The 26,250-nt window shown below is 40.4% G+C and overlaps 2 protein-coding genes across 2 annotated transcripts in view; one reads left to right on the forward strand and one right to left on the reverse strand.

Annotated features, from left to right (window-relative positions):
- The window catches only part of LOC146523743 (protein NLRC3-like), a 183,412-nt gene that overhangs the window by 135,436 nt on the left and 21,726 nt on the right, over positions 1-26,250 (reverse strand). The gene's annotated exons all lie outside the window — the stretch shown is intronic.
- On the forward strand, positions 19-15,553 carry LOC146523752 (GTPase IMAP family member 8-like). The gene is made up of 3 exons (XM_085154000.1): positions 19-106; positions 5,897-6,485; positions 13,962-15,553. Exons 2-3 carry the CDS (start codon positions 5,915-5,917, stop codon positions 14,747-14,749), a joined length of 1,359 nt encoding a protein of 452 aa, XP_085010126.1. The 5' UTR covers positions 19-106; positions 5,897-5,914; the 3' UTR covers positions 14,750-15,553.

Raw genomic sequence — 26,250 nt, forward strand, 5'->3', positions numbered from 1 at the left:
AAAGTGCGTCTAGTGCTTTTATTTTTTTAAAGTCACATCCGGAGCCAGCAGCACTGCCTAAAATAAGTGCGCCACAAAAAGGAGGAAGAGGAGCTCTCTGCTTTAGGTCAGTTTTTCGGTTTGTTTGGTTCTTTATTTATTCTAACGTGTGCTGTCACTTATGCAGTTGAAATGAAATCTGTTTTCATGTACTTGACTGTTTTCTTTTGTTTGTTTCTCTTGAAGTACTTAATTTTGTCGCTTCTGTCGTCCATCAACCAAAAATTGCACTGAGTCAAGGGCGTAGATTCAACCACCGAACCCTGCCCTGTTTCTTTTTTTTTCCTTTTCGTCTTTGCTTCTTGATAAAAAAATAAGGAGAAATATACTTGCCTACATATGCTATTCTACATGCTTTTAAACCATTTAAAATTACAATTCATAGTTTTATATGTGAATTATATAATGTTAAGTTACTATTAAACAAATGACTGACTAAGTATTTTATTGAAGTGTTACAGCTGACCCACGTTACAACTATCCCTGGTCTCCCCTATATTGGTAACAGCTTGGTTGTTATAACAAAAATATGTAAATATGCCTGAGTATTGCTTATATTGTGTATCACTTTACTTTGTATAAATCACAAAAACTCTCTCAAAGGGTGCTGGTGATGTGTTGAACAAACCTTTTGTGAAATTGTATTTATACAATCACAAAATTATATTTCTTGTGAGGTGGACATAGCACTGAGTGATTAAAACGCTAAAAAGAATGAGGACAGACCTGTTTATGTAAAAAAGGAAACCACCAAAACCTCCTTTAACAACCTTGTATCTTTCGGAGTATAGATAGCCGCTTTTACGAGGTGCACTTACAGGCGCCATAGATGGACAGTTGATAGCCATGCAGAGCCGCAAATCACGACACTGTATGTATTTATATTTTGTGGAACATTGTGCATAAGGATTAACCCTTCTTTCCCCGCGAGTCTCCATTTTGTGTAAAAGTGAAAGTAACACGGACCTAACCTAGAAAAGCGAGCCTCCTTCACTCCTTTATAATCCTCACTCAATACTTCATCAGGCTGGACGTTAAAGTCACCTCAATACAGAGAGCAGAAAACTGAATCACTGAATAATAAACTTACCGAGATTTCCACTTGCTTTCTGTTTTTTTTTTTTAAATATACTTGCCTACATATGCTATTCTACCTGCTTTTAAACCATTTAAAATTGCAATTCATAGTTCTATATGTGAATTATATAATGTTAAGTGGGTGGCTGTAGCTCAGGAGGTAGAGCAGGTCACCTACTGATCGGAAGGTCGGTGGTTCGATCCCTGGCTCCTCCAGTCTGCATGTCAAGTATCCTTGGGCAAGATACTAACCCCAACTTGCTCTCCGATGCGTCCATCGGAGTATGAATGTGTGTGAATGTCGTTAGAAAGCAGGGCAGCACGGTGGCACGGTGGTTAGCACTGTTGCCGCACAGCAAGAAGGTCCTGAGTTCAATTCCAACATCAGGCTGGGGTCTTTCTGTGTGGAGTTTGCATGTTCTCCCCGTGTTTGCGTGGGTTCCCTCCGGGTACTCCGGCTTCCTCCCACCGTCCAAAGACATGCAGCTTGTGGGGATAGGTTAATTGGATAATCCAAATTGTCACTAGGTGTGAATGTGCGAATGAATGTGAGTGTGAATGGTTGTCTGTCCCGGTGTGTTGGCCCTGCGACAGACTGGCGACCTGTCCAGGGTGTACCCCGCCTCTCGCCCTATGACAGCTGGGATAGGCTCCAGCGCCCCCCGCGACCCTGAAAAGGATAAGCGGAAGCGAATGGATGGATGGATAATGTTAAGTTACTATTAAACAAATGACTGACTAAGTATTTTGTACTTATGTTTACTTCAGCCATATTCCATATAAATCAGGTATCATACAAAAATAAAAATAGCTTAAAATACATTCATGAGAATAAAAGAATATGACTTTAAGGACTTAACAACATTACTTCAGTTATAGTACACCAACATCTCTTATACATTAGCACTAAGGGAACACTGAATGACCTGGTGGTTTTTGTCCATAAAACGACTCATCTAAGATGACCACAAAGTAACGTGTATGTATGTAAGTATGTGAAGGAGCCAAACACATGCCTTCTCCTTCCATTAAATGAGATAAACTGCTGGCATATTTGTTTTACATCTATACTGTCCAGTCTCCTGGTGGCCATGGCAACACATTATTCATGGTTACATACAATTTTAGACTGATGTGGGCCAAAGCCTAAAACGATGTGCCGGGAATTTGCTGTTCTCCCCGGTTCAGATATTTGAAGTTTGCACAGCTACATTCTCGCCTGAAAATGTTTTAAATGTTTATTTTGCAACCCAGAAAGAGTAATAAGAGGGGCACTGAAATTCGGGATTGTCCGAGAAAAAACGGGAGGGTTGGCATGTATTGCCTTGCATAGCCTGTAACGTTATTATGATGGACAGATTTTATGAGTGAACTTGACTTTAAGTGACTTACAGGTTTCTTTGAAAAATACTTTCTTATATCCAGGATCTTCCGTTTTGCTGCCGTCCTCCTAATAATAAATACATTTTACAGGGTTTATTTATCGGATAAAATACGTTAAATGTCACCGTTATTATTGGCCGGCCCGGAAACAGCGGGGGTGTCCAAATTCAGAGGCTGCTTCCACCTGAGGACCCGGCCTTCGCAGTCTAAAGAAAGCCGGGTACGTCACAGGCTCCCTCGGTGGAGTGAAACTTGCCGTCTGCTCCTTGCTATCTAAAATATAACCGGGCACTGACTTAAACTCTCGACCGTCTCACACTTCTGTTTAATCAGTTTTCTGTTTGACGTTTATTCAGCTTTGTGAAAACCCCGGAGGAACCCTCCCGAGGGATTAATAAAGTTAAATTTAATTTAATCTAATCTAATAACTTTAATCTCAGCCAAACTAATTTACTCACAAACAAATAAAACACTGAAAAAGCCAAACAATAACATATTTAAGTTATCAAAGTGACTTATATATCATGTTTAACCCGAGTAGTGAAAGACCACGGGGTTTGAAGACGATATGTCGGCTCAGATATTTGAAGTTTACACAGCTACATTCTCACCTGAAAATATTTTAAAAGTTCTTTTGCGACCCTCTATTGTACTCTGTTGCTTCCATATATGACTTACTGTCTGGAGATATGGGGTAATGCATATAAAACGAACACTCTTCCTATTTTCAAGTTACAAAAAAGAGCTATAAGAATTATAAACCAATCACACTATATAGAACCAACTAACATTTTGTTTATTAATCTGAATACCCTGAAATTTTATGATTTAGTTGAATATAAAATGGCACAGATAATGTATAAAGCACAAAATAACTTGCTTTGCCCCAGTACTCAGAAGCTGTTCAAAGTCAGAGAGAGTCAATATGACTTAAGGGGAACAGATTTCTTTAAAAAAAACAAGATAAGGACAAATATAAAGCAGAGATGTGTTTCTGTTAGAGGACTTAACCTGTGGAATAGTTATGACAGTGATTTAAAAAGGTGTAGTTCATTTTCCTTGTTTAAAAATATGTTTAAAAATAGAGTATTAGAAAAATATATATATCAAAAAACAAACAAACAAACAAAAAAACCTCTTGATTCTTTTGCTTTGATGTAGTTACTTATCTAAGGTGGAAAGTTTTTTTTTTTTTTCTTGTTTGTTTGTTTTGTTTTTGCTTTGTTTTATTATTTGCTTCGAGCCCTGTGTACAGGAGCTGCATGCAAAAAGATCTTTTGTTAAAATGGTTGGCGTAATAAGCAAATGCTTCAGCCAATACCTTTTGATTAGCCTTGTCTCATGCTTTCTTGCTTTGTGGTAGATCTTTGTTCTGTCTTCACTGAGATATTTGAATGCTAATCAATAAAACATATCACTCACTCAAACACAGAAAGAGAAAAAAGAGTCATATTAAAACTAAGTCGCTGCTTAGTTGGAAACTGGAATTGGCTGGGCCAATCTGGGATATGGTTTTTCAATTTTGTTGTCCGCGTGGAAAATTGGGAGAAATTCGGGAGAATGGTGGCTCTGGGAGATTTTTGGGAGGGGCACTGAAATTCGGGATTCTCCCGGAAAAATCGGGAGGGTTGGCATGTATGGTTGTGGCAACATCACTAACCTTGTCAAACACCTCAGAGTAAATCATATCACAGAATATGACGAGCGTATGTTGAGATGAACTGAAGAGAAGGAGAGGGACAGGTGCTGCTAGGGCGAGACAAGTCCTTTAGTGCTGCAGGCAGGCAAGGTGTTCAAATACTGCACAACTTCAGTTTTTTTATTTCTGTATGATGAACTCTGCATTATTAAGTGATAAGAACAAGTAATCTGATGTCCTGTAATCATTATGACGCTATAATTTGAGATACAATAAATAAAATAAGTTTTTGTACAAAGTATCGGTATCGGATCAGTATCGTCGATACCACCCTGAATATTACTTGGTATCGGATCGGAAAGGAAATCAGTGGTATCGCACATCACTATTAAACAGAGCTCCCTGAAAGGCTCAGCCAATCACATTGGCCATATTTGTCACATGATATAGGACTCCAGTAGAGAACGTAATTTAACTCTTTCTGCACCGCTAGGTGAATGAGACGTTGACAGATCGCTTTTTTTTTCTATCGGTTTTGCTTTTCTTTACTCGAAGAGATCAAATTATTGGTGGGGACATGTCTCTTCCGTCCATGCCAAATCTACGCCCTTGCACTGAATATATTATATCACATGATAATACTTAGTAATATATTATTGCAGCTGACGTTGCTTTCAGTCACACTGAGAATCTCCTTGTTTTATTGGGTAAATAATACAGATATCCTGTGTTTGATATTTATGCGATTGTTAGGTTTCGTTTTATTGCTTTTATCTAAATGACCAGAAAGTAAAAATGAAGTGTACTTCAGGGACAGGCATTAATGTCAGGGACATTAACGTCTGCTGGAAATTGTTTTTGGACATTGTAGTGAGGGCAAGTTTGTGTCTCCATAAAGAATTCTTTAGTATTTGGCTTTTAATATTTCAAACAAATCTTCAGAATCAGAATACTTTGTTAATCCCCCAACCTGCTGATGCCCCAGCATGCAGAGGACAGAACTGGCAGTGTTGGGAAGGTTACTTTTAAAATGTATTCCACTATAGATTACAGATTACATGCCCCAAAATGTATTTTGTAATGTATTCCGTTACGTTACTCCAGTGGTTCTCCAGTGGTTGCTGGGCCCCCCTTTGGTTTACAAGAAAAATATTCACGCCCCCCCCCCCCTTGCGCGCGCACACGTGCGCAAACACATCCTCCAACCACACACACCCATATTTTGCTCCATTGCGGTTTATTTCACACCTCAAACATTTAGTAAACAATTAAGCAAATAAAAGTAATCTGCAGGTAGTAAGAAAATAAACTACTAACTCTTTTATGCTGCGTCCGCACGTACACGGGTGGAAAATTCTGGAGGCTTACTGCAGATTTTTTGTTAGAAAAATCTGCAGTAAGCCTCCAGAATTTGCAATCAAGTATGTAAAACAGGGGTGTCAAACTTAAATGAGCTGTGGGCCACTGCTGGCACTGTCATCTCATTGGAGGCCACTTTAGAATATGCAGCCATCCCTGGAGGCCAGTGCCAGATCCTGTCACAGAAAAACCAGGGCCAGAGAGATTATATCTCTTGGGTGGTCTGGACAAGGTGGCTGGGGAGAAGGAGGTCTGGGCTTCTTTGCATAGGCTGCTGCCCCTGCGACCTGGCCCCAGATAATGTTTGGAAGCTGATTAAAATCTTTTTTGCTTTCAGACTTGTTGGACCTTCAGGACCTGTGAAATTGTACAATTGATGTTCTCTGTTTTCTCATGCAGATTTGCTGATGTTCAGACATGGATCAGAGTCTCACCATCATTCTTCTTGGACACACAGGGACTGGGAAAAGTGCATCTGGAAACACCATTTTAGGAGAGGTGGTGTTTGAATCTAGGCAAACCTTAAAATCAGTTACAACTGAAATCTCAAAGACAAGTAAAGTTTTGTTTGGGAAACAGATCTCAGTAATTGACACTCCAGGAATTTTATGTGATGGATCAGAGGAGAAAATAAAAACTTACTTTCAAGAACGGCTTCAGTCCTCCAGAAATTGTTTGTTCCTAGTAGTAGTTAAAATTGATCGATTCACAGATGAACAAAAACGTGCTGTCGAGGCAGCAATGAAAGTCATTGGGGATCAGGAACTGAAGAACAGCTTTCTGCTCTTCACCAGAGGAGATGACTTGGATATGCCCATAGAGGATTTTATCAAAGAAGACCCACAAGGTCCACTTCCACCACTTGCTGAAAAGTTTGGAAGACGGCACCATGTGTTCAACAATAAGGAAGGAGGACAGAAACAAGTCGAAGATCTGCTTCAGAAGTGGAATGAGCTTCACACCAGGAACCAACAATACCATTCACAAGGTACTAGGTTACAATTAAATAGTAGTTAAGATAAGATAACTCTTTATTGTCATTGTACAATCATACATAGTATTATAGTTCAATGAAATTGGAAAACTGTCACATGTCGGCACTACATACAACACGACACAGTAACTTAACTCAGTAATAAAATGAAGAATAAGTGTATGTGTATTGCACACTGTTATTATTGCACATTAATTAATATTGCACCTTGTCTTTTTAATAAATATTATTATTGTTATTGTTGTTACCCTCCAAAAAGTCCAGGGAGGTAATCAGGTCCGCTATTTGCATTGATTAGGGCTGTTGCCCTGTTGTAAAAGCTGTCCTTTTAGAGTCTGTTTGTCCAGGACCTCAGCAGCCTGAATCTCCTGCCAGACGGCAGCAGCTCAAACACCTGATGTGCTGGGTGTGTGCAGTCCCGTAGGATGCTGCGTGCCCTCTGGAGACAGCGAGTGCTGTACAGGTTCTTCAGGGAGGGAAGAGGATGACCAATGATTTTTTGGGCCATATTAATGACCCTCTGAAGTGCCGTTTTGTGTGACATGGTGCAGCTGGAGAACCACACACAGATGCAGTATGTCAGCACACTTTCAATGGAGCAGCGGGAAAAGATGATCAGCAGCTCCTTCTTCAGGTCTATTTTTCTGAGGATTCTCAGACAAACTGCAGAGGTGTTTGAGCTCCGTTGGAGGTCTGTATCTATGTGCACACCCAGGAACTTGAATCTGGAGACCCTTTCCACGCACTCCCCATTGATGCTGACAGGCTGCAGCTCAGACTTCCTCCTTCTGAAGTCGACTACCAGCTATTTTGTCTAGGTGGTATTGAGGTCCAGGTTGTTATCTAAACACCAATCTGACAGCCTCTGAACTTCAGCTCTGTACGCCGTCTCGTCTCCCCCATAGATGAGCCCCACCACAGTGGTATCATCAGGGTGGGTACTAACACAGTCATGTGTGTACAGAGTGTACAGTAGGGGACTCAGTACACAGCCTTGTGGAGAGCCAGTGTTGAGGCTGAGGGCTGAGGAAAGATGAGGCCCCACTCTAACTCTCTGTACACGGTCTGAGAGGAAGTCTCTGATCCAGCGGCAGGTGGTAGAAGGCAGTCCGATTTCCACCAGTTTAACTATTAGATAATAATTAGATGGTGGTGTGGAGCGTTGTAACAATGGCGTCTTCAGTTGATCTGTTAGCTCTGTATGCGAACTGGAGTGGGTCGAGTGTGGGTGGCAGCCAGGACATGATGTGACGTCGGACCAGTTTCTCGAAGCACTTCATTATAACAGGTGTTAGAGCAACTGGTCGTACGTTTGGCAGTACGCTTTGGCAGTGGGACAAATGTAGCTGACTTTAGGCACACGGGATGCAGGACTGGGACAGTGAAGTGTTGAAGATCTTAGTGAAGACCCCAGCCAGCTGGTCTGCACACTCTTTTAGGACTCTTCCGGTCCCCCCATCTGGACCGGTGGCCTTCCTGGGGTTCACTGCCCTCAGTGTGCGCCTCACCTCATATTCCTGCACTATGAGGCTTGGGCTGCTGCTGCTGTCCGATGTTTTTGCTGCTGCTGCCTCTGGTCCCTTCACCTCAAAGCGTGCAAAGAAGTGGTTCAGCTCCTTCGCAAGCGCTGCGTTACCCTCAGTCAACGTGGTATTGGCAGGTTTGTAGTTGGTTAAGTGCTGAACTCCTTCCCATACCTGTCGTGAGTTGTTGTGGCTGAAGTGGTCTTCAATCCTTCTCTTGTACGCTGCCTTGGCCTCTCTGATGCCTCTTTTCAACTCAGATCTGGCTGCACTGTACTGCATACCATCACCAGATCTAAAAGTGGCATCACGTTGCTTCAGCAGGACCTGGACCTCTTTAGTCAACCAAGTTTTGTGGTTGGAATACACCCAGAGACATTTGTGCACAATGACACACAGAAGTTAATATATGAGAGCACTGATATTGTGTGCTCTTCCAGGTCCTGATGTTCGAACATGCTCCAGTCCGTGTTTTCAAAACAGTCCTGCAGCTGATGTGATGCACCTTCTGGCCAGCTTTTCATAGTCTTTGTGACTGGGGGGGGCTCTTCTCCTAACGGGAGTGTATGCAGGGATCAGCAGCATGGACATGTGGTCTGACAAACCTAGATGTGGTAGAGGGGTTGCTCTGTAGCCTTTTTGGATGTTGCTGTAGGCTTTATCTAGTGTGTTTTTCCCCCTCGTTGCACATTTAATATGCTGTTCAAATCTGGGGAATACTGACCTTAAACCAGCATGGTTGAAGTCCCCAGCTATAATGTGCACTGCGTTTGGATGGGAGTTCTGCTGACTGCTTATTGTTTTGTGCAGATCCTCCATGGCTGAGTTAGCATTAGCATCGGGTGGTACATACACAGACGTTACCATGACAACAGTAAACTCGTGGGTCTGCATTTCACAGTCAAATATTCCAAATCCGGGGAACAATGGCTGTCTACAGTCTTTGTGTTTTTGCACCAGCTGTCATTGGTGTAGATGCATAGACCCGCTCCTCTGTTCTAACCAGAGTGGCCGTTCCTGTCGTGACAGTGGACTGTGTGGCCTGCTAGCTCAATAGTCGAGTCCGAGTCTCTGTGAGTAATATTATGCTGCTGTCCCGTACACACTTGTTGACTGCAGTGTCTAATCTCAGGACCTGATGTTGGAGAGGAAAACACTTGGAAAAGGTGGCTTAAATGGCTGTTTCTTTAGCCGTGCTAGCGGGCCCGTCCAGCAGCCACGCTTTTGCCTCTGTGGTTGGTTCTTCACAGCGGCAAGCCAAGGAGGAAATGTAAACAAAGGTGACCCTGGAGAAATTATTATGTCCTAAGGAATGCCATGAAAGTGGTAATAGTCTGACATAATGTTCCTTGTACAGCGTAATCCCAAACTCAGAGGGTCCTGACAGCTGTAAGTGGACTCTTCTTGATGTAAAATAATAATAATAAAAAAATACATGTGGATTGGTTCTCCACACTCTGGAGTCTCTGCTCAGTTCAGCTACCATTCCCCCACTGCTCTGCACAGCCTGCCCACTTCTCCATGTGTCTGTAATTGACTCTGTCACCGCTCAAGACTCCAAGTGAACAGCTCAGAGTTGTGAATGTCAGTTACTTGAGTTTATACTGAGGAGATGGGCTTTGTGTTTGTCTGCAGCCAATCTTTTAAGCTTTTGAAAAAACTCCTGCCAGCATCAAGATTTTGAGAAACTTTATTTTTGTGTTTGTATGCGGAGAAGAAAACTGAGATTGTGTCTCATAACACCAAAGTCGTGTGACTTTATCTCCTTTTACACGTCACACTGAGTGCCCTGTTATTAAGTTTTTGATTAGCCAACATTTCTTCAGTTTGGATCATATTGCCACCTGTTGCTTTGACATGCTCTTGCAAGTTCTTGAGACTATCCTTTTTAATTTACATATGGATGGAGATATTTTTCAAAACTCAGAACTTCAACTACCATTGCATTTAGTAGTTGAATTTGCAGAAAGCCTGACTCACAGGAGGGTTGTTGAATTCTCCCAGTTCTTTGAATCTTTGGGCTGAAGGAAGGACACTTACTCTGTGTATAAATGCTCAATCAACAATCCTTTATTTCCATACAATTTTCACACACTGAGCATAACAACCATCATGATGGGGAGAGATGCAGAGAGGGTCACAGCAAGTCTCAAAATGGCGATGTGTTACACAGCTTCTTATACTTTTCTACCGGCCCCCACCTGGTCGTAAACCTAAACATTCACACTCTCTTATCTGTCATGGCGCCTAAGTTATGACCTCGGGCTCCCTGTCTTTCTACCCCCTACAAGGGTGGGGGCACAGAATGTGGTCTGTTTCTGCTATTATCGGCACAAGGTCTTTTGCACACAACATTCTCAGAGAATGATTTAAGCACTCTGACATGACAAGAAAACAGTGTAAAACATTCACAGCAGATAAATGGTGGCGCCCACCTGTCTAACAGAACCCAAAGGATGGTCACATTCTTTTAATCCCCAGAGATATACTTGAACTTTTGTCTATCCTACTAACAAAATATACTGAGACATTTGGTCTAATCATACTATAAGAATATACTGCAAAGGGGGTCATATTCTTTAACCTAAATATAAGGAAAACTAAGTTACATATTTTGCACACATCCTAGACTAAGGAATACATTTATGTTCTACAGCTGTTTAACATAACTCATCTACCTTGACTATAGGTATAAGATAGCCTAATTTAAAATACTGATTTCACAGGATGAATAGTGGTTATTCAGACACACAGCAAGTATCCTTGATAGGGGTCTCTAATTAGCAAAATGTCCATTCCAGCCTGCTAACTTCTAGTTTCTTTTCAGTCAGTCAGATAAAACACATATTATTTCAATGATTTTGTGGAATTTTTTTCTTTTAAAAATTTGTAGGTAGCCCAAGCTTCTTGCCATGATATGTGCTGCTTTTTGTAGCCTGTTGTTTCTCTGCAAAGCTAGCGTGACCTATCACTGTAATTGCTAGCAATTAGTCTAATAAAAAAAAAAAGAGCAATCTGTTGCCAACCACTGCCAACCATTCATGGTCACACTGAGGCTGTCGACCTATATTTCCTCTAATGTTACTGAGGTCTTAAACAACTATATATTGTACAGTGGCTACTGTAGCCTCACCAGCTCATGTTCTCCTTGGATATGAACAATATGCTGGTGAAAAAATACCAGGTCTACAAGAAAAGGAAAAATAATCAATATTGTAGGGTTGCTGCTCTTCATACCTTTTTTTTTTTTTTTTTAATTTTTACCCCAATGCCAAAATTTCTTTCTTTCTTTCTTTCTTTCTTTCTTTTTAGATTATTTTAAATTTAATCGCTTTACACAAATCATGGTCACAAAACAAAATGAAAATGTTGCGATTATACATAAAATCTAAAAATAAAATCTAACCTGAATTGAAATGAAAGTAAATACATTAACAATTCTGTTTTGCATTGTTAGTCAGTAAGTGACTGGCTGCTCCCGTATGGGATTAGAACGATCCCACCTTATTCCATAGTCCAGCCAATGATGAGATTTACATTCGTATATATGCAGCTAATCAACGTCATTGACAGGCTATGACAGCGTCCTTATGTGCCGACACCGGTGTTTTAGCGAGCAAAGCGGTGTGGCTGATGTGGAGTGAAGCCACGTTAATGACAACATGGAAAACCATTGGAGATGTGAGCAGGACAGACGGAACAATTGACGGAAAAAGTGTGGACTTTATACCAGTTTTTAAATTGTGTTGATCGGCCACGTAAAACCAGAGTTATGATAAGAATATCTGCAATGTTTGGTTTTCTTCGTGAATACTATCGTTGTTTATATTTACTGCGGGAAGAAACAGTAAAAACTGCATTTTATAAGGAAAACGCTCGAAAGCCTGCGAGCAAAAACAAAACCAAAAACACCAGCCTTTCCTATTGGTGGAAAAATGCACCATGTGGACCAATGAAAAAATGGTATGGCAATAGGGCTGCCACAAACGATTATTTTGGTAGTCGACTAGTCACCGATTATTTTTGCGATTAGTCGACTAATCAGATCATCCATTTTGAAGTAAAACGTACATCTTATTGCACCGGCAGCATCTGCTCTTATATAACTATCATTAGCTTACAGCTTTAAGTGTTTAAGGTATGTGCTAACTAAAAATAAAGACAAGATGATAGTTTATTAAATTTTAATGAAATTTGCAGATTGTTTCGGTGAAGTTTAATAAACTCCTTGCTATCTAAAATATAACAGGACACCGGAGTATATTCTCGGGCATCTCACACTTCTGATAATCAGCTGTCTGCTTGACGTTATTTCAGCTGTGTAAAAACTTTAATCTCAGCCAAACCGATTTACTCAGGAACAAATAAAACACTGAAAAAAAGCCAAACAGTAGCATGTTTAAGTTATCTAAGTGACTTATATATATATTTAACCTGAGTAGCGAAAAACGGCGGTGGTTTGAAAATGACTTGCCTGGAGTCCGGTGTTCTCAGCGGCTCTAATGAGCCTTGACCCTGGCTCGCTATCGAGCTAGTGGGAAACGGACGTCTCCGAAAATGTGGGAGCGCTTTTGAAAATATGTGGTGTCTTGATAAACTGAGCAGATATTTGAAATTTACACAGCTACATTTACGCATGAAAACATGTTAAATGTTTATTTTGTGACCCAGAAAGAATAATAATTTTGTAATATTAAAACTAACTAGCTGCCGCTGTTGTTAGAAACTGAGCAGGGCTGCACTATGGCTGTATCCCAATTCAGGGTCTGCAGCCTTAAGGTACGCAGCCTCAACGATCCTCAAGGGCCGCGTACTTAAAGACCGCTAAGGCCGGAAGTGCAAGGCTTGTGAAATGGGACGGTGTAGCCTCCGTTGCGCTGCTCATGTTGCCTAGCAACCATGATACTAATGGCTGGAAATGTTGACAGAAATGAAGGAGAAAATATTTTGTTCATTTGTTTGTTTGTTTCTACATGAGCTTTGATCATTCTCTGTAAGATTAAGGTCAGCTATTGAACGGCGTATATTTTAAAGTAAAGGCTTTAAAACCAAGTTAGTACAAACGTCACTTATGTCACATAACTTTGCCGACATGTGGCCAACAGTAATGTTTTAATGTTCTTCGTTATTAAACATTTGCACATAAATAAGTGACATAATATTCAGTACTTACTTAAAGTTTACTCTTCGGGTGCCCCTCATCTGCCTTTTTTTTTTCGGCAAAATTATCCACACCCACCGCTGCGCTATGCATTCTGGGATATGTTGGGCCACGAAGTCTACACCGCCACATCCTTAAAATTCAGGGAAATTAAGGACGCATTTGAGGGCCGCATTTCGAGCAGCTTTCGAATTGGGACAGCCTTCGTCGCGCCGCGGTAACGTAATCGGCCTTAAAATGCGGCCTTTAAGGCTGCACACCCTGAATTGGGATACAGCCTATGAATTCTGGGACACAGTTTCTTCTTCTTCGGGATTTAACAGCAGCTGGCATCCTTGTACATGCAGTGCTGCCATCTTTTGTTTCAGTCCGTTATTACACGCTTAAATCCTACTACTTATTCCTGCATCTTTTGGGATCTTACAAAGCTTCAAACGACTCATCGACTATTAAATCAGTCGTCGGCGATCGTTAACGTAATCGTGACTAGTCGACTAATCGTGGCAGCCCTATATGGCAACATGGCATTTAGTTGTTTAGGAAGGAGGAAGTTTTAGGAGTGACGGCGGTGTTTTGAGATGTGAGAGATTTGCAACGTTTAGCGCAAATCGTGTGTAGTGTAGTCAATAGTTTTGTTGTGTGTGTCAGAACAATGAGGTGACTGCTGAGTGTTACAGGTGTTACAGGAGTGATGCATCTCCTGTTGTCAGGCCTGCAGGTATACGGCTGTTGTTGTTGAAAAGCTTAATTGTTCTCATTCAGGAATTTGTTTTTCTTGTTTTCCAGCTTCTCTTACCAGCAATCCAGTTCCAGTGGAGAGGAGGATTGTGCTATTTGGTCTTCCTGGAGCTGGGAAGAGTTCATCAGGAAACACCATCCTGGGATCTAAGAAGTTTAAGTCCAGCTGTAACTTTTCAGCAGTCACGACTGAGTGTGCCGCTAAATCTGTGATGGTGGAGGGTCGACATGTCACAGTGATTGATACTCCAGGGATCAGTAATGAAGTTATGTCTAACCGTGAGCTGTTTGAGGAGTTGATGAAGTTGACAGTAATGGCCTCTCCAGGACCACATGCCTTCATCTTTGTGGTTCAATTAGGCAGATTCTCTGAAGCAGATTGTGCACTCTTGGAGAAGCTATCTAAATTTTTTGGCAGTGATGCCTCAAAGTACTCAATGGTGCTTTTTACTCACGGCGATAAGCTGAAAGGGAATCCCGTGCAGGATCTCATGCAGTCAAACAGCCATGTATCAAAACTGCTATCCTTGTGTGCTGACCGATACTGTGTATTTGACAATGAAAAGAGAGAAAATAGACTGCAGGTTCGAAGCCTCCTGGATAAAATAGATGAGATGGTCACAGCTAATGAAGAAAAATACTACACTTCTGATGAGGTGAAAATATTTGAGCGCTATGTTAGGTCACTCCCTCTCTCTCAAAGAGCCAAGATACAGTTGGAAAAAGCTTGGAATCTTCTAAAGGAGCTCTTAGAAGAAATATGTTCTATAATGCAAAAGCTCAAAGACAAACCATCTAACAGTGCGACACAATTCCAGTATACACGTTATACCTAAATTTTGACAATGAGACAAAAAAGACAGACATAGCTGAGGGGTTTTTAAAGATAATGCACTTGTAATCAAACCTATGTTTCAACAGTATAAACAGTTTGTGTGTTTGTGTTTTAGCTTCTGATTTTGTCTGAACTGTCCCCTTATTACTACACTCTTGTCTCTCCTAATGTGTTAAAAGTGTGTTTATGATATGTTCTTCTATTCCCAGTGTGGGGATTATATCGTTTTATATCATTTTATATCATGTTGATTCTTTTACATTTTTATTTAGCTTTGAGCAGTGCCATTTGATTAAACATTTATTCCATTTATTAAACATACAGTTTCAATCATGTTATTACACACATTGCATTTGTGCTCATGATAGAGTTGAGCATATAGTCTAATGAAGGTTAAAAGCATCGTTCAGCGTTATGTCTGAACTGATATATTGATGAAATTACTTCTATGCTGCGAATGAATGCCTAACATGCTTACATACACATAGACATTAAGTATAATTTCTAGGGCAAAGGTGAAAGACATCTTGCTTTTTCTCTGCTTAGCAACTAGTGATGCAGGGTCTACAGGAAACCTCTGGAGGAGCCAGATAACCATATAGGGAAAAATGCTGCTGAAAACGGAAACTTGTTGAACTGTCATTAATTATAACCTATATATGTGATGTTTTGTTTGACACGAGAAGGGGCGTTAACTCTGACATAATAAAACCATGCTCAAAGAATGTTTTGACGGAAGATCGGTGTTGCCAATATAGTGCTGTATATCTTTCCACACATGTGTTTAATAAAATCATTGCTTTGACGCACTTGGACCAGCAGTTGTTTGTCTCACACCTCAATCACGAATTGGGACAGTTTTTGGTGCCGTTGACCCGGGGTTGAGGAGGGACGTTGTTTAGTGGTTCGGACGAAAGAGGCTGAGGTCCAGTGGTTTGGTCAAACGGACGGACAGGAGCCAGCAGGTCGACTGAGTGGCGGGCCCAATAATAGAAAAAGGTAAGGCACCGCCTGTTGATTGAAGGAAACATTCAAAGGGTGCTGAATTGGAAATCAAGCTAAATTAAACGTCCACTAAGTAGAGTTTCTTTTGAAATGTCCGTGGTGATTTTGGGCATAGCTGGACTGGCCATCGGGCATACCGGGCATTTGCCCGGTGGGCCGATGGTTATTTTTCGTTTTTATGGGCTCATGATTTTTTTTTTACATTTATTTTTATTACAGTGTAAACAATGAAAGGTGATGGATTGGCCAGATGCTGGCAGATGTGTAAAAATAACTCAGTTGTTTGGTGGTGGCTATGGCGGAGCTGCCACAAGAGGCCAGGTGGATGAGGGAAAGGTGATGCAAGAGGAGCAGAGATTCGAGGCGGGGCCGGTCCGAGTGTCAGGTGAACTGGACTTCAGGTAAGAAGTTATGACCTGCAGTCTATCTGGGTCAGATATAAACCAAGTTTAGGTGGAGTTTATTTTCGTTGTGCTGACTTTTTACAGTCAGTTACAATAACTCGTACTGCTACTAGCTAGCACAACGAGTTTCTACAGCTGGGTGGGTGCTATGCTACTGATAGTGAACTTTATTTTATTCATAAGGTTAGTTAGTAGAGTTGTCAACCGTCCCCTAAAAAACTGAATCATCTCGTATTCAGAGAAAATGTTACGCATTTCGTATTGAGGTGAAAAGGAACACAGTTTGTCCCGAACTTCAGCTAGAATGAAAAAAGACACAAAGCTGGAGTTATTCTGTGTCTTTACGCTGCACAGCTGTCTCTTCTTCTCTCATTCAATCTTAAAAGTGATCAATGATCAGCTGATCGGCATTTCTCTCTTGTTTGTTTATCGCCCACTTTGTGCCAGAAAGCAGTTCCCGCGGGATTTCGAGCACCCGTTAAAAACTAAGTGGTCAAGGACCACTTTTCTATCGCCCTTTTTAACTGACAGAGGGGGGCCCTCGGGCATCACCATTCAACGTGGCTGACAGGTAAGCTTTAAGTAAAGCTTTAAGGCGCAAGTGGAAGACTTAGACGCTGGTAAGTGGAGCTTCCTGTCCAGCTGCGGGGAGCGCTTATAAATTAAAACAGGGCTTAGGAATCGGGTCGCTGCCCCAGGCAGTTAACGGCTACAATTGACCAGCAAGGTGGGCGAACCTGGGCTTAGAGACTTTTAAAATAGTCAAAAAGTTAGGTGTACCGGTACAGAGGTTTTGAAGATGTGATAAGGAAATGTTGAATAATTTGTCTTGGCATCTGGTGTCTTTTGTTATGTTTATACACATCTGAGCATATAATTAAGTGTAAATTGGTTGTTTATACTGCGTGGTTATAAGTGGGTGTGGTGTGAAAGTGATTTAATACAAAAGCTGAGTGCATGAGGATAAAAACTGTAAAATTTGCTGGTGGAAAGCTGAAAGATCGGATGTTGTGTTGCTGAACTGTGGTAAATTGTGGTGAATTTTCCAAGTGTTTTTTAAGTTTGAAGCTTGTGATGTGGTGAAGCGCTGAATTGGGTGGTTTTGATGAATTTTGTTGTTGTTTATTGAAGAAAAGAGCATAATAGAGCTTTTGTTGATTTTGCCGGAGATTGTGGGTAATATTTTGAGTATATTGAATAAACGCTGTAGTCTTGTGTTTGTGATTTTACGGTTGCCGTAACATTTCATGAGGAGTTTTATTAAGAGAACTCCTGTAAAATAGAGAGTTGTTGATTTTTTTTGCTAAGTATATAATTGAAAAGGAATAATTGTGTGGTTTGTGGTTGATATTTTCATTTGGCCTAAAGAAGGCAGAAGTGTGTGGTTTATTTTTGACATTTTATTCAGAGTGGAGAAAAACGGGGGCGAGTGGTTTGTTTTATGCCTCCGTATTAAGAGTGGAAGAAGCGCGGGTACATCGGGACACGAGCTATCAAAAAAATCATGATTTAGTAATGTGAAATAGCTCAAAATATCAATTTCATGTAAAAATTTGTATAACATGAAAATTACTTGACGCAAAAAGACCTGTTTTTATATACTTTAAAAATTCATGCATCTTATACAATTTGTAGAGTTACACATACTAGATTTCAGCTTCCTTTATATTAGACAGAAACAACTGATTTTTCTGAACATTTTCTATTCAGAATTTAGAGAAGACAGACCTTCTATCTACTTAGGTGCATTAAGCTTAAATTAAGCAATTAAGCTTAAAGTTAAATTCATTAGTTCTAAAATCTGTCATTATTATTTATAGGAAAACAAATATACTGTATGTTTATTTTTCAAATAAATGTTTGGGACGGAAACCAGGTTTTTATCTTTGGTTTCATTCTATAATGGACTTTTTTTTTTTTACGAAGGTTTGAACTTTGAGAGTTTAAACAAGAGAGAAAAGTGTGAAACTGTTCATACCTGTCTGAGAAAAGTGTACAAAGTGTGTAGTGATGGGTTTTACAGCCTTAAAACATCTAAAATAATTGTAAAAAATAAAGCTGGCTACCAATCGCTGGTTATTTTTAGAACATATCCCCCCCGCAATAAACAAGAAATATAGAATTTGAATCCTTTCTCTCTTTTGCTCTGAGGCGCAGGGGGAAAATATTGACAAGGCGATGAACATCATCTACAGATGTATTCGATAAATTCCCAAGACATCTTGAGAAATGTAAATTGCTGCCTTATTCGTCCATTTGGTTGACTTGTTTTGGAAAACCAGACTGTAAACAAGGCACGAATATCACACTGGAAACGAAGCACTATACAGGAGTGTCCCACCGGAAGTAGCATATGCTAAGGTGCACAGAGTCTATAGCAGGGGTGTCAAACTCATTTTAGTTCAGGGGCCACATGGAGAAAAGTCTATTCTCAAGTGGGCCGGACTGGTAAAATCATTGTATATATAACTTAAAAACAACAACTTCAGATTGTTTTCTTTCTTTTAATACGATCAACATAAAATAAAGCTAGAGTCTGTGGACAGTATGTTCAAAATAGTACAGGCACAACATAGCTAATAATCATAAAACATCTCAAGTTATTTGAAAATTCTGAGGACAAAGAACACACAAACACACAGTGCCTCAGTGATTCACAGAACTGTTTCACAGATCACAGAACTATATCAGGGTGTCACTTCGCAGGCAGCAATGTAGATAAAAATAATGAAATCCTGTTCCCCAAACAAGTACAAGAAACACACAGAATAGGTTAAATATATAAATCAAATATAATCAATTAGAAACAGTCTCACATCAACATAAAAATATATAAACATAAAGCTGGAGCCTGAGGACAGTGTGTCCAAAAGCACAACATAGCTATTAATTACAAAACATCTCAAGTTATTTGAAAATTCTGAGGACAAAGATCACACAAGCACACAGTGCCTCAGTCATTCACAGAAGTATATCACAGATCACAGAACTACATCAGGGTGTCTCAGCAGCACTTTCAGTGGGGTTGCATAGTTTATTTGACTCCTGATAGCTGGCATCTTTTAGCTTTCACCAGCTCATCAATATCAGGCTTCACATCCTGAGCGGCAGCTAACTTCAGGATGTGATTCAAGTGCCTGTGCGTGAGCCTTGAGCGCAGTTTTGTTTTATTTATGCTCATTACAGAGAAAACTTGCTCACAAAGATACGTGGTTCCGAACATGCACAACAGTTTTGCAGCAAGGGCTGTCAAGTTGGGGTAACCTGGCAAGAGATTCTGATAGAATGTGTTCAAGCCAGCTGCGGCAAATTTGCCCTTCAAATCCGAGTCACACTGCAAGTCTATTATTTCAAGTTGGATGCTGACGGGCAGATCAAAGGGATTCACGGTGAACATCGAGCAAAAAACTTTGAAGTCTTTCTCCAGTTCACCAAAAATCTGAAATCGTTGCTCAAACTCTAGTAACAGTCCCGTTATTTTATCTTTAAACCGCTTCATATCTGCCACACTTTGGATCGTGCACACATTTTTCAGACAGGGGAAGTGAGCTGCATCACCACCAGCGAGCTGCGTCTCCCACAATAACAGCTTCAACTTGAAAGAATGTATGCTGTCATAATACTGCGTGACAACTTTGTTGCGTCCTTGCAGCTGTTTGTTCAAGTTATTCAAGTGCTCTGTAACATCCACCATAAATGCAAGGTCCTGCATCCATTCTGCAGAATCAAATTCTAACACTGGTTTGCCCTTTTCTTCCATAAACTGTTCAATTTCTTCTCGTAAATCAAAGAAAACCATCTTACCTCAGTGTGGTATGGCAGGCCATAGATGTGGTCTTTCTCTCTGAGAAGACTGTCAAACTGACAGTGATTGAGGCCTCTGGATCGGATGAAATTAACAGTTTGGATGACCACCTTCATGACGTTATCCATTTTCAGTGACTTGCAACACAAAGCCTCCTGGTGCAAAATACAGTGAAAAGTCCAAAAATCACTTCCTCCATTTGCAGATTGCTCTGAACTTTTTTACAACACCTGCTGCTTTCTTCCCGATCATTGAGGGCGCGCTAAAGCGCTCACGGGCGGAGGATAGTCCTCCCCCAGCTGCAGGAGATGTTCACACCTACGCGTCCAAACTGCAAATGAACCGTGCATGAGTGAAGCCGCTGCTCCCGCACTGACTGTAACGCAGTCAGTTCTTCTTTTACTGTTATGCTGTTTTGTGGATCACAAGGTTTAAAACTACATATAAACACACACACACATAAAGTAACTCCACCACTATTTCGGGTCACTTTTGCCAGTCGAAGCCCTGATGAAGGAGCAGGGTTGGAATTGTGACATTAAAAAACAATAATTGCTAAAAGAAATTTAATTTGTAGTTCTAAATAAACTCTAAATGCATTTAGGACGTTTTTTGCTCACTTTATGTCTCGTCCACGATGTTATTTCTCTCTCCAGCAGCGTAGGTTACAATTACATTAGCATGACCAATTATGCAAATTAGGTGATGACGTCATTTAGCGACTTCTAGCGACTTTTAGGACAACCAATAGCGATTTTCCTTACTGGGGAGTTAGCAACACTGCGTGGGACCAGTCCACTCCGACCCTGTCCAGCGCGCCGACGAGTGTGGTGAAAATATCAGCTGCGGTCGTTGTATCGGTCATCAGGTACCAACTCCGCGAACTCCTCGGTGACAATGTGTCATCAACTCCGCGGATGAAAATTGCCAGTTGTGCAACATCTGTAATGTCCGTGCCTTCATCAATTGCAACTGAAAACACAATAAATGACTATTTTTTGCTTCAACTGGCTGTCCAAATCCGCTGAAAGATCAGAAATCCTGTCGGCAACTGTGTTTCTTGTCAGGCTGATATTTGCAAAGGCCTGGCGCTTTTCAGGGCACACAATCTCCGCTGCCTTCATCATACATGTTTTTACAAATTCACCTTCACTAAATGGTTTTGAAGCTAGTGCAATTTCGTTAGCAATGAGGTAGCTAGCTTTCACTGCAGCATCACTGATGTCTCGGCTGTGAGTAAACACAGACTGCTGTTTCTTCAGACCCGCAACAGTTCATTCACCTTCTCTCTTCTCCGCTGTCCTTGAAAGTTGTCATATTTGTCGGCATGAAGACTCACATAGTGGCGACGGAGGTTATATTCTTTCAGCACTGCAACATGCTGGAAACACACCAAACATACAGCTTTCCCACTCACTTCCGTGAATAAGTAGGAGGATGACCATTTTTCTTGGAACACTCTGCACTCTGCATCCACTTTTCTCTTTTTTGACAGAGACATATTGGGGCAATGAGGGTGCCAAAGCACATCAGGTTTAAATTTCGCGGGCAAAACAAAGTAGCTCACAATTGCTATTGCGCCATCCAATGGACACAATTGGAACAGCAGTTTCTTTATTGAAAAATTGCTGCTCATTTTTATACTTTACAAAATCATCTCACGGGCCGGATTAAACCTGTTTGCAGGCCTGATCTGGCCCGCGGGCCGTACGTTTGACACCCCTGTGTTAAACTATAACTTTCTTCCGATTGCTGCATGTGGGAAATTGATCCAGGTCTGCTTTGCACCTAAAAGTGACAAAACTAAGATATTTGCATTATTATCATCACTGCTTAAACAACACACATCTCTCTCTCTGTATTGTATTCACATTCATGAATGTAATGAATGTCTTTGTTGCGTGTATGTTGTGTATTCATATTAATATTGAGTGTAAACTGGTCTTCGTTGCCTTGATGTGTTTTTATAATCAGGTTTAATTCATGTATCTTTGCACTGAGCTGTGGATTCAAACTGTCTCACTTCTTATTCTCTCCAAAAATAATTTCACATGTAACAGTTTGTGTATGTGTGTTTTCTATTCATTCATGTAATTATTAGTTTATGTATTTCTTTCTCTCTCTCTCTCTCTCTCTTTAAAATTTACCTTTCTGTTATGATGCTCTGGACATTTCTAAACCTCCACCAGTTCAGCCTCCATTTTCAATCCAATTCCCCACACACTCTCACTCAAACTCGTCCGGCTTGACCTCTCACTGGTCCTTGTCCCTCTTCTCACAGTTTCCTGTGTGGCCTTCAAATCTCCAGCAAACACAGGCCTAACGTAGCTGTTTCTTCTCTTTTCATCTCTTCAGTCTTTTCTTGTAGGTTAACTCCCAGCATGGCAAATATCACGTCCAGTGCCTTCACACAGTCATGTCACTGGTTAAGTTCCCAGCTTGTAATTCAAAGCTCATGTTCCATCAGTGGTATTCATACATGCTGCTGCTTGACCCTTCAGTGTTTAGGTCAGTTGCACTGTCTTTTGCCTGCTATTAACTCTTCAAGTCCACGGTGTTCTGTCTGTCTTCTCTCTTCATCAGGAGATTGACTGTCCTTTAAGCTTCTTCTCAGGATGAGGACAGAATGAGAGGTCAAGCTGTCAAATGTTAAGCCAAAGCCTGTTTGTCGTCCCAATTCTGTTAATCTATCATTTTGCTGCTGTACTCATGTATTGAGGTTGAGCAAGTCCATGGGCACCTGTATTAACACACTAAAACACTTATTTAATATCATTTTCACACACATCAGCTAGTTCCTTTTATGGGCATGCAAAGTTGTTCACTTCCTGCCAGACACACACACACAGACTCTTCTCTCAGACTTCCTCTTTTCACGCACTCTGCTATGAACCCACGATCTTCACCCCAGTAGTGTTATTATTACTCATTTATTATTTTGTACAAATCACACAGAATCACTCAGAGGCAGTACCCACAACGTTCACACACTTAGAATCACCCAAAACATGGTTGTGATAAACTATTTTCATCAAACATGCTGTTTAGAATCAGAAAGAGGAAGTAGACCGCACCCTGTTAAGTGCGTATACGACCTCAAACTGAAAGAAAAACAATTAAAACCTCTAATCAATTCTCACATTACACACCAAAATCAAAAAATAAATCACACCAGCATTTATTACTGAAATTCTTGCCTAGTTAAACTTGCTCTTTAAACAGAGATATTTGTCTTCAATGCCTCAGGGTTTAGGCCCGTCACAATATCTGCAGTATGCACAATTCATCCACTATAGACCAAAAAATAAATCAGTTCATCAAAATTTACTAAAAGAAACCCAAACTTTATTTATTATGTTCTAATATACATAAGCCAGCATCTAAAAACCCACAAATTCAGCAAGGTTCACAGCAATATATTTATAGAATCACCAATGATAGAAAAAAAATAGGATAAAGATAAAAGTGAGACAGATGCCTCAGACTTATATATATTTATATATACATATTTATTTATTTATTTATTTATTTTTTTATTTCTTTTACTTTTTATTTTATTGATTCATTTCTTTATTTTTACATTTTAAAAAGTGTATTTGTCTGAATGAACTAATCCCCATTTTCCATGCTTTGTATCACTGGTCATACTGGGAACAGCCATAGAAAATGTTTGTAAAGAAGAAATCTTAAACATGAGCAGATTCTCAGGCGATTTCTGTTTCCTAACCATTGTTTCAGTGCACACGTCCCATCACTACATGTGTGTTAAAGATTTCTTTGGGATCAAAATAATCCACTGACAGTTATCAGTACAAACAGAATGCAAACATCAAAAGTTCAGACTTCAGAGTTACTAAAACAGAGATGTGAGGAAAACTGGTTCTTCACACGACTTTTCATGTGTGAACAGTAGAGGTGGTTTCATTTTCAAATGTAGGTATTGCAGTGAGGATTGCAGGGAGACATTTGCTGAATAGCTGGCAGCTCTGCTCCTGTAGACTGCCTCTGAATGTGTGTGGTAATAAAGTCACTTTAATTAAATGTCACCTGTTAGGGAAAACTTTGTGTTAACTGAAGAAAGTTCACTTCTCTTTCATTGCAGCTCCACTCTTATTTTTGATGCACTCATTTGTTTAATAAATGATTTCAATGATTTTGCCACACCTCTGCATTGTCAGGTCGGAGCATGTGTGCTTTTGATGAAATGCTGATATGATGACGCTTGATTGGGGAAAGATTTCCACAGGTGGTGTTGTTGGTCTCCTTCTTCCAGTTTTCTTGTTGCTGCCTCTCTCCTTGCCTCAGTTGCTGCAGCTGTATCATGTATGTTGTTATGTTACATACAAAGAGGAACAGGAATTTGTGACATTAAAGAGTAAAGATTCTTCTAATTGTTTTCCATCTCATCTCCTACTGCTTTAGTCTGCGTGGACAATATATGAGTAAATCATTACCAAGCCAGATTATATTTGGAATATTTAAAACAGAGTACATTACAGTGAAATCTGCTTTCAATGTGACATTTACTTTGATCCTTTAAGACACAGTTTATACATCAGACAAACTGTTTGTAGAGCGATTAAATGTTTAATATTGTTGTTAAAGTTGTACAGATGAGCGTTAATCACCAACAGCTTCATTAATGTGGATGAACTGGACGGTTCCAGGGAAACTATCAGGATCACATGCCTCCAGTGGTCACTGTGAGTAACTACAACTCTGCACAGACAATAATTAAGAAGAAGATATGTTTTTATTGTAGAAAGATGAACCAAATTTAGTTTGACTCTCTGACAAACGATGACAAGATAAAAGTAGTTTGTTAAAAAAGACACAAAAATGGTAACAATGAAAACAAATACAAACAACAGCATATCCTGATATGAGGCTCACAGATCAGGATCAATACAATACGTAGCAACCGGCATTGATGTTGCCATGGTGATCGCTGCCATATATAGTATTTCTGTTACCTCACTTGTCTTAAACATCAACGCTGGCTGTTTTTCATTTTACTAATGAGTCCACTCTCTTCACTCACTTTCGTCTCTTCCTCGTGTTTGAGCTCCTCTCAGAGAGGATTTAAGAAAGAGCTTTGATGATGGCTGTAGCTCAGGAGATAGAGCAAGGCATCTAATGATCAGAAGGTTGGTGGTCCAATCCCTGACTGCTCCAGCTGGCACGCAAAGTATCCTTGAGCAAGACACTAACCCTCTCCGATGCATCCATCAGAGTATGAACGTGTTAAACAAGAATCAGTCCATTCACCATGGAAATATCAAAGTAGAAAGTGATGTCAGTTATGATTGGCTGCACAGCTGGATCACATGACCAGGTGAGTGGAACAAATAACAGGAAGCTTCTCTTGTGGCTTTAATAATCATTGGAATTGATAACTTATGATTTACAGACTGTTCTTTATCTTTTCATTGTCGTCTGAAACACAGAAAAATATCAATGTTGGAAAATATGACATTTATATCTAGTTTCTAAAGGATGGTTTAATTCTCCAAAGGCTAAATAAACTAAAAATGTATTGATTTTAAATATATTTAATTAATCACTCACTGACACATTTAATTATATATTTAAGAATCTATTTATTTAATTCATTTGGGCCCTTCTAGCCCTGCAGCTGTGCATGTGCTTACATATCCACTGGTATGTATCCTACAGGTATTCTCACAGCAGTGCTGCTGAACAGCAGTGCTGCTGACCAGCAGATGTCAGTTCTTCATAATAAGGAGTTAAACGAGGCTTTGTGTGATCTGCCTTTGGGTGAAGCAACAAAGACGGAAAATTGGACACATTCACATAGCTTTACCACACCATCACTAGACAACAATGGCCTGCATTTGTATAGTGCTTTAGTCTAGTCCTTAAGGACCCCAAAGCGCTTTACACTACATTCAGTCATTCACACACACATTCACACACTGGCAATGGCAAGCTACATTGTAGCCACAGCTGCCCTGGGGCGCACTGACAGAGGCGAGGCTGCCGATCACAGGCTCCACCGGGCCCTCTGACAACCAGCAGTGGTTACAACAATGGAATTATTGTAACTAATAAGAAATAATCAGAAAGTCTTCTGCCTGGTCTCGTACCTCTGTGTTTCTGTAACATGAATAATGAGCTGAAATTCTCCCCACGACACCACCGATCAGCTCGAAGGGCCCTCGAGTTTACCTGCATGCATCCTGTTCACCTGTCAGCTGTTTACCACCTGCTGCTTATTCAGGAAACACGCCCACATTTCCTGGTGACAGTCACAGTTTAATGTGGGCC

The sequence above is a fragment of the Neolamprologus multifasciatus genome, chromosome 3 (genome assembly GCF_963576455.1).
Source record: "Neolamprologus multifasciatus chromosome 3, fNeoMul1.2, whole genome shotgun sequence".
NCBI classification, from domain to species: domain Eukaryota; kingdom Metazoa; phylum Chordata; class Actinopteri; order Cichliformes; family Cichlidae; genus Neolamprologus; species Neolamprologus multifasciatus.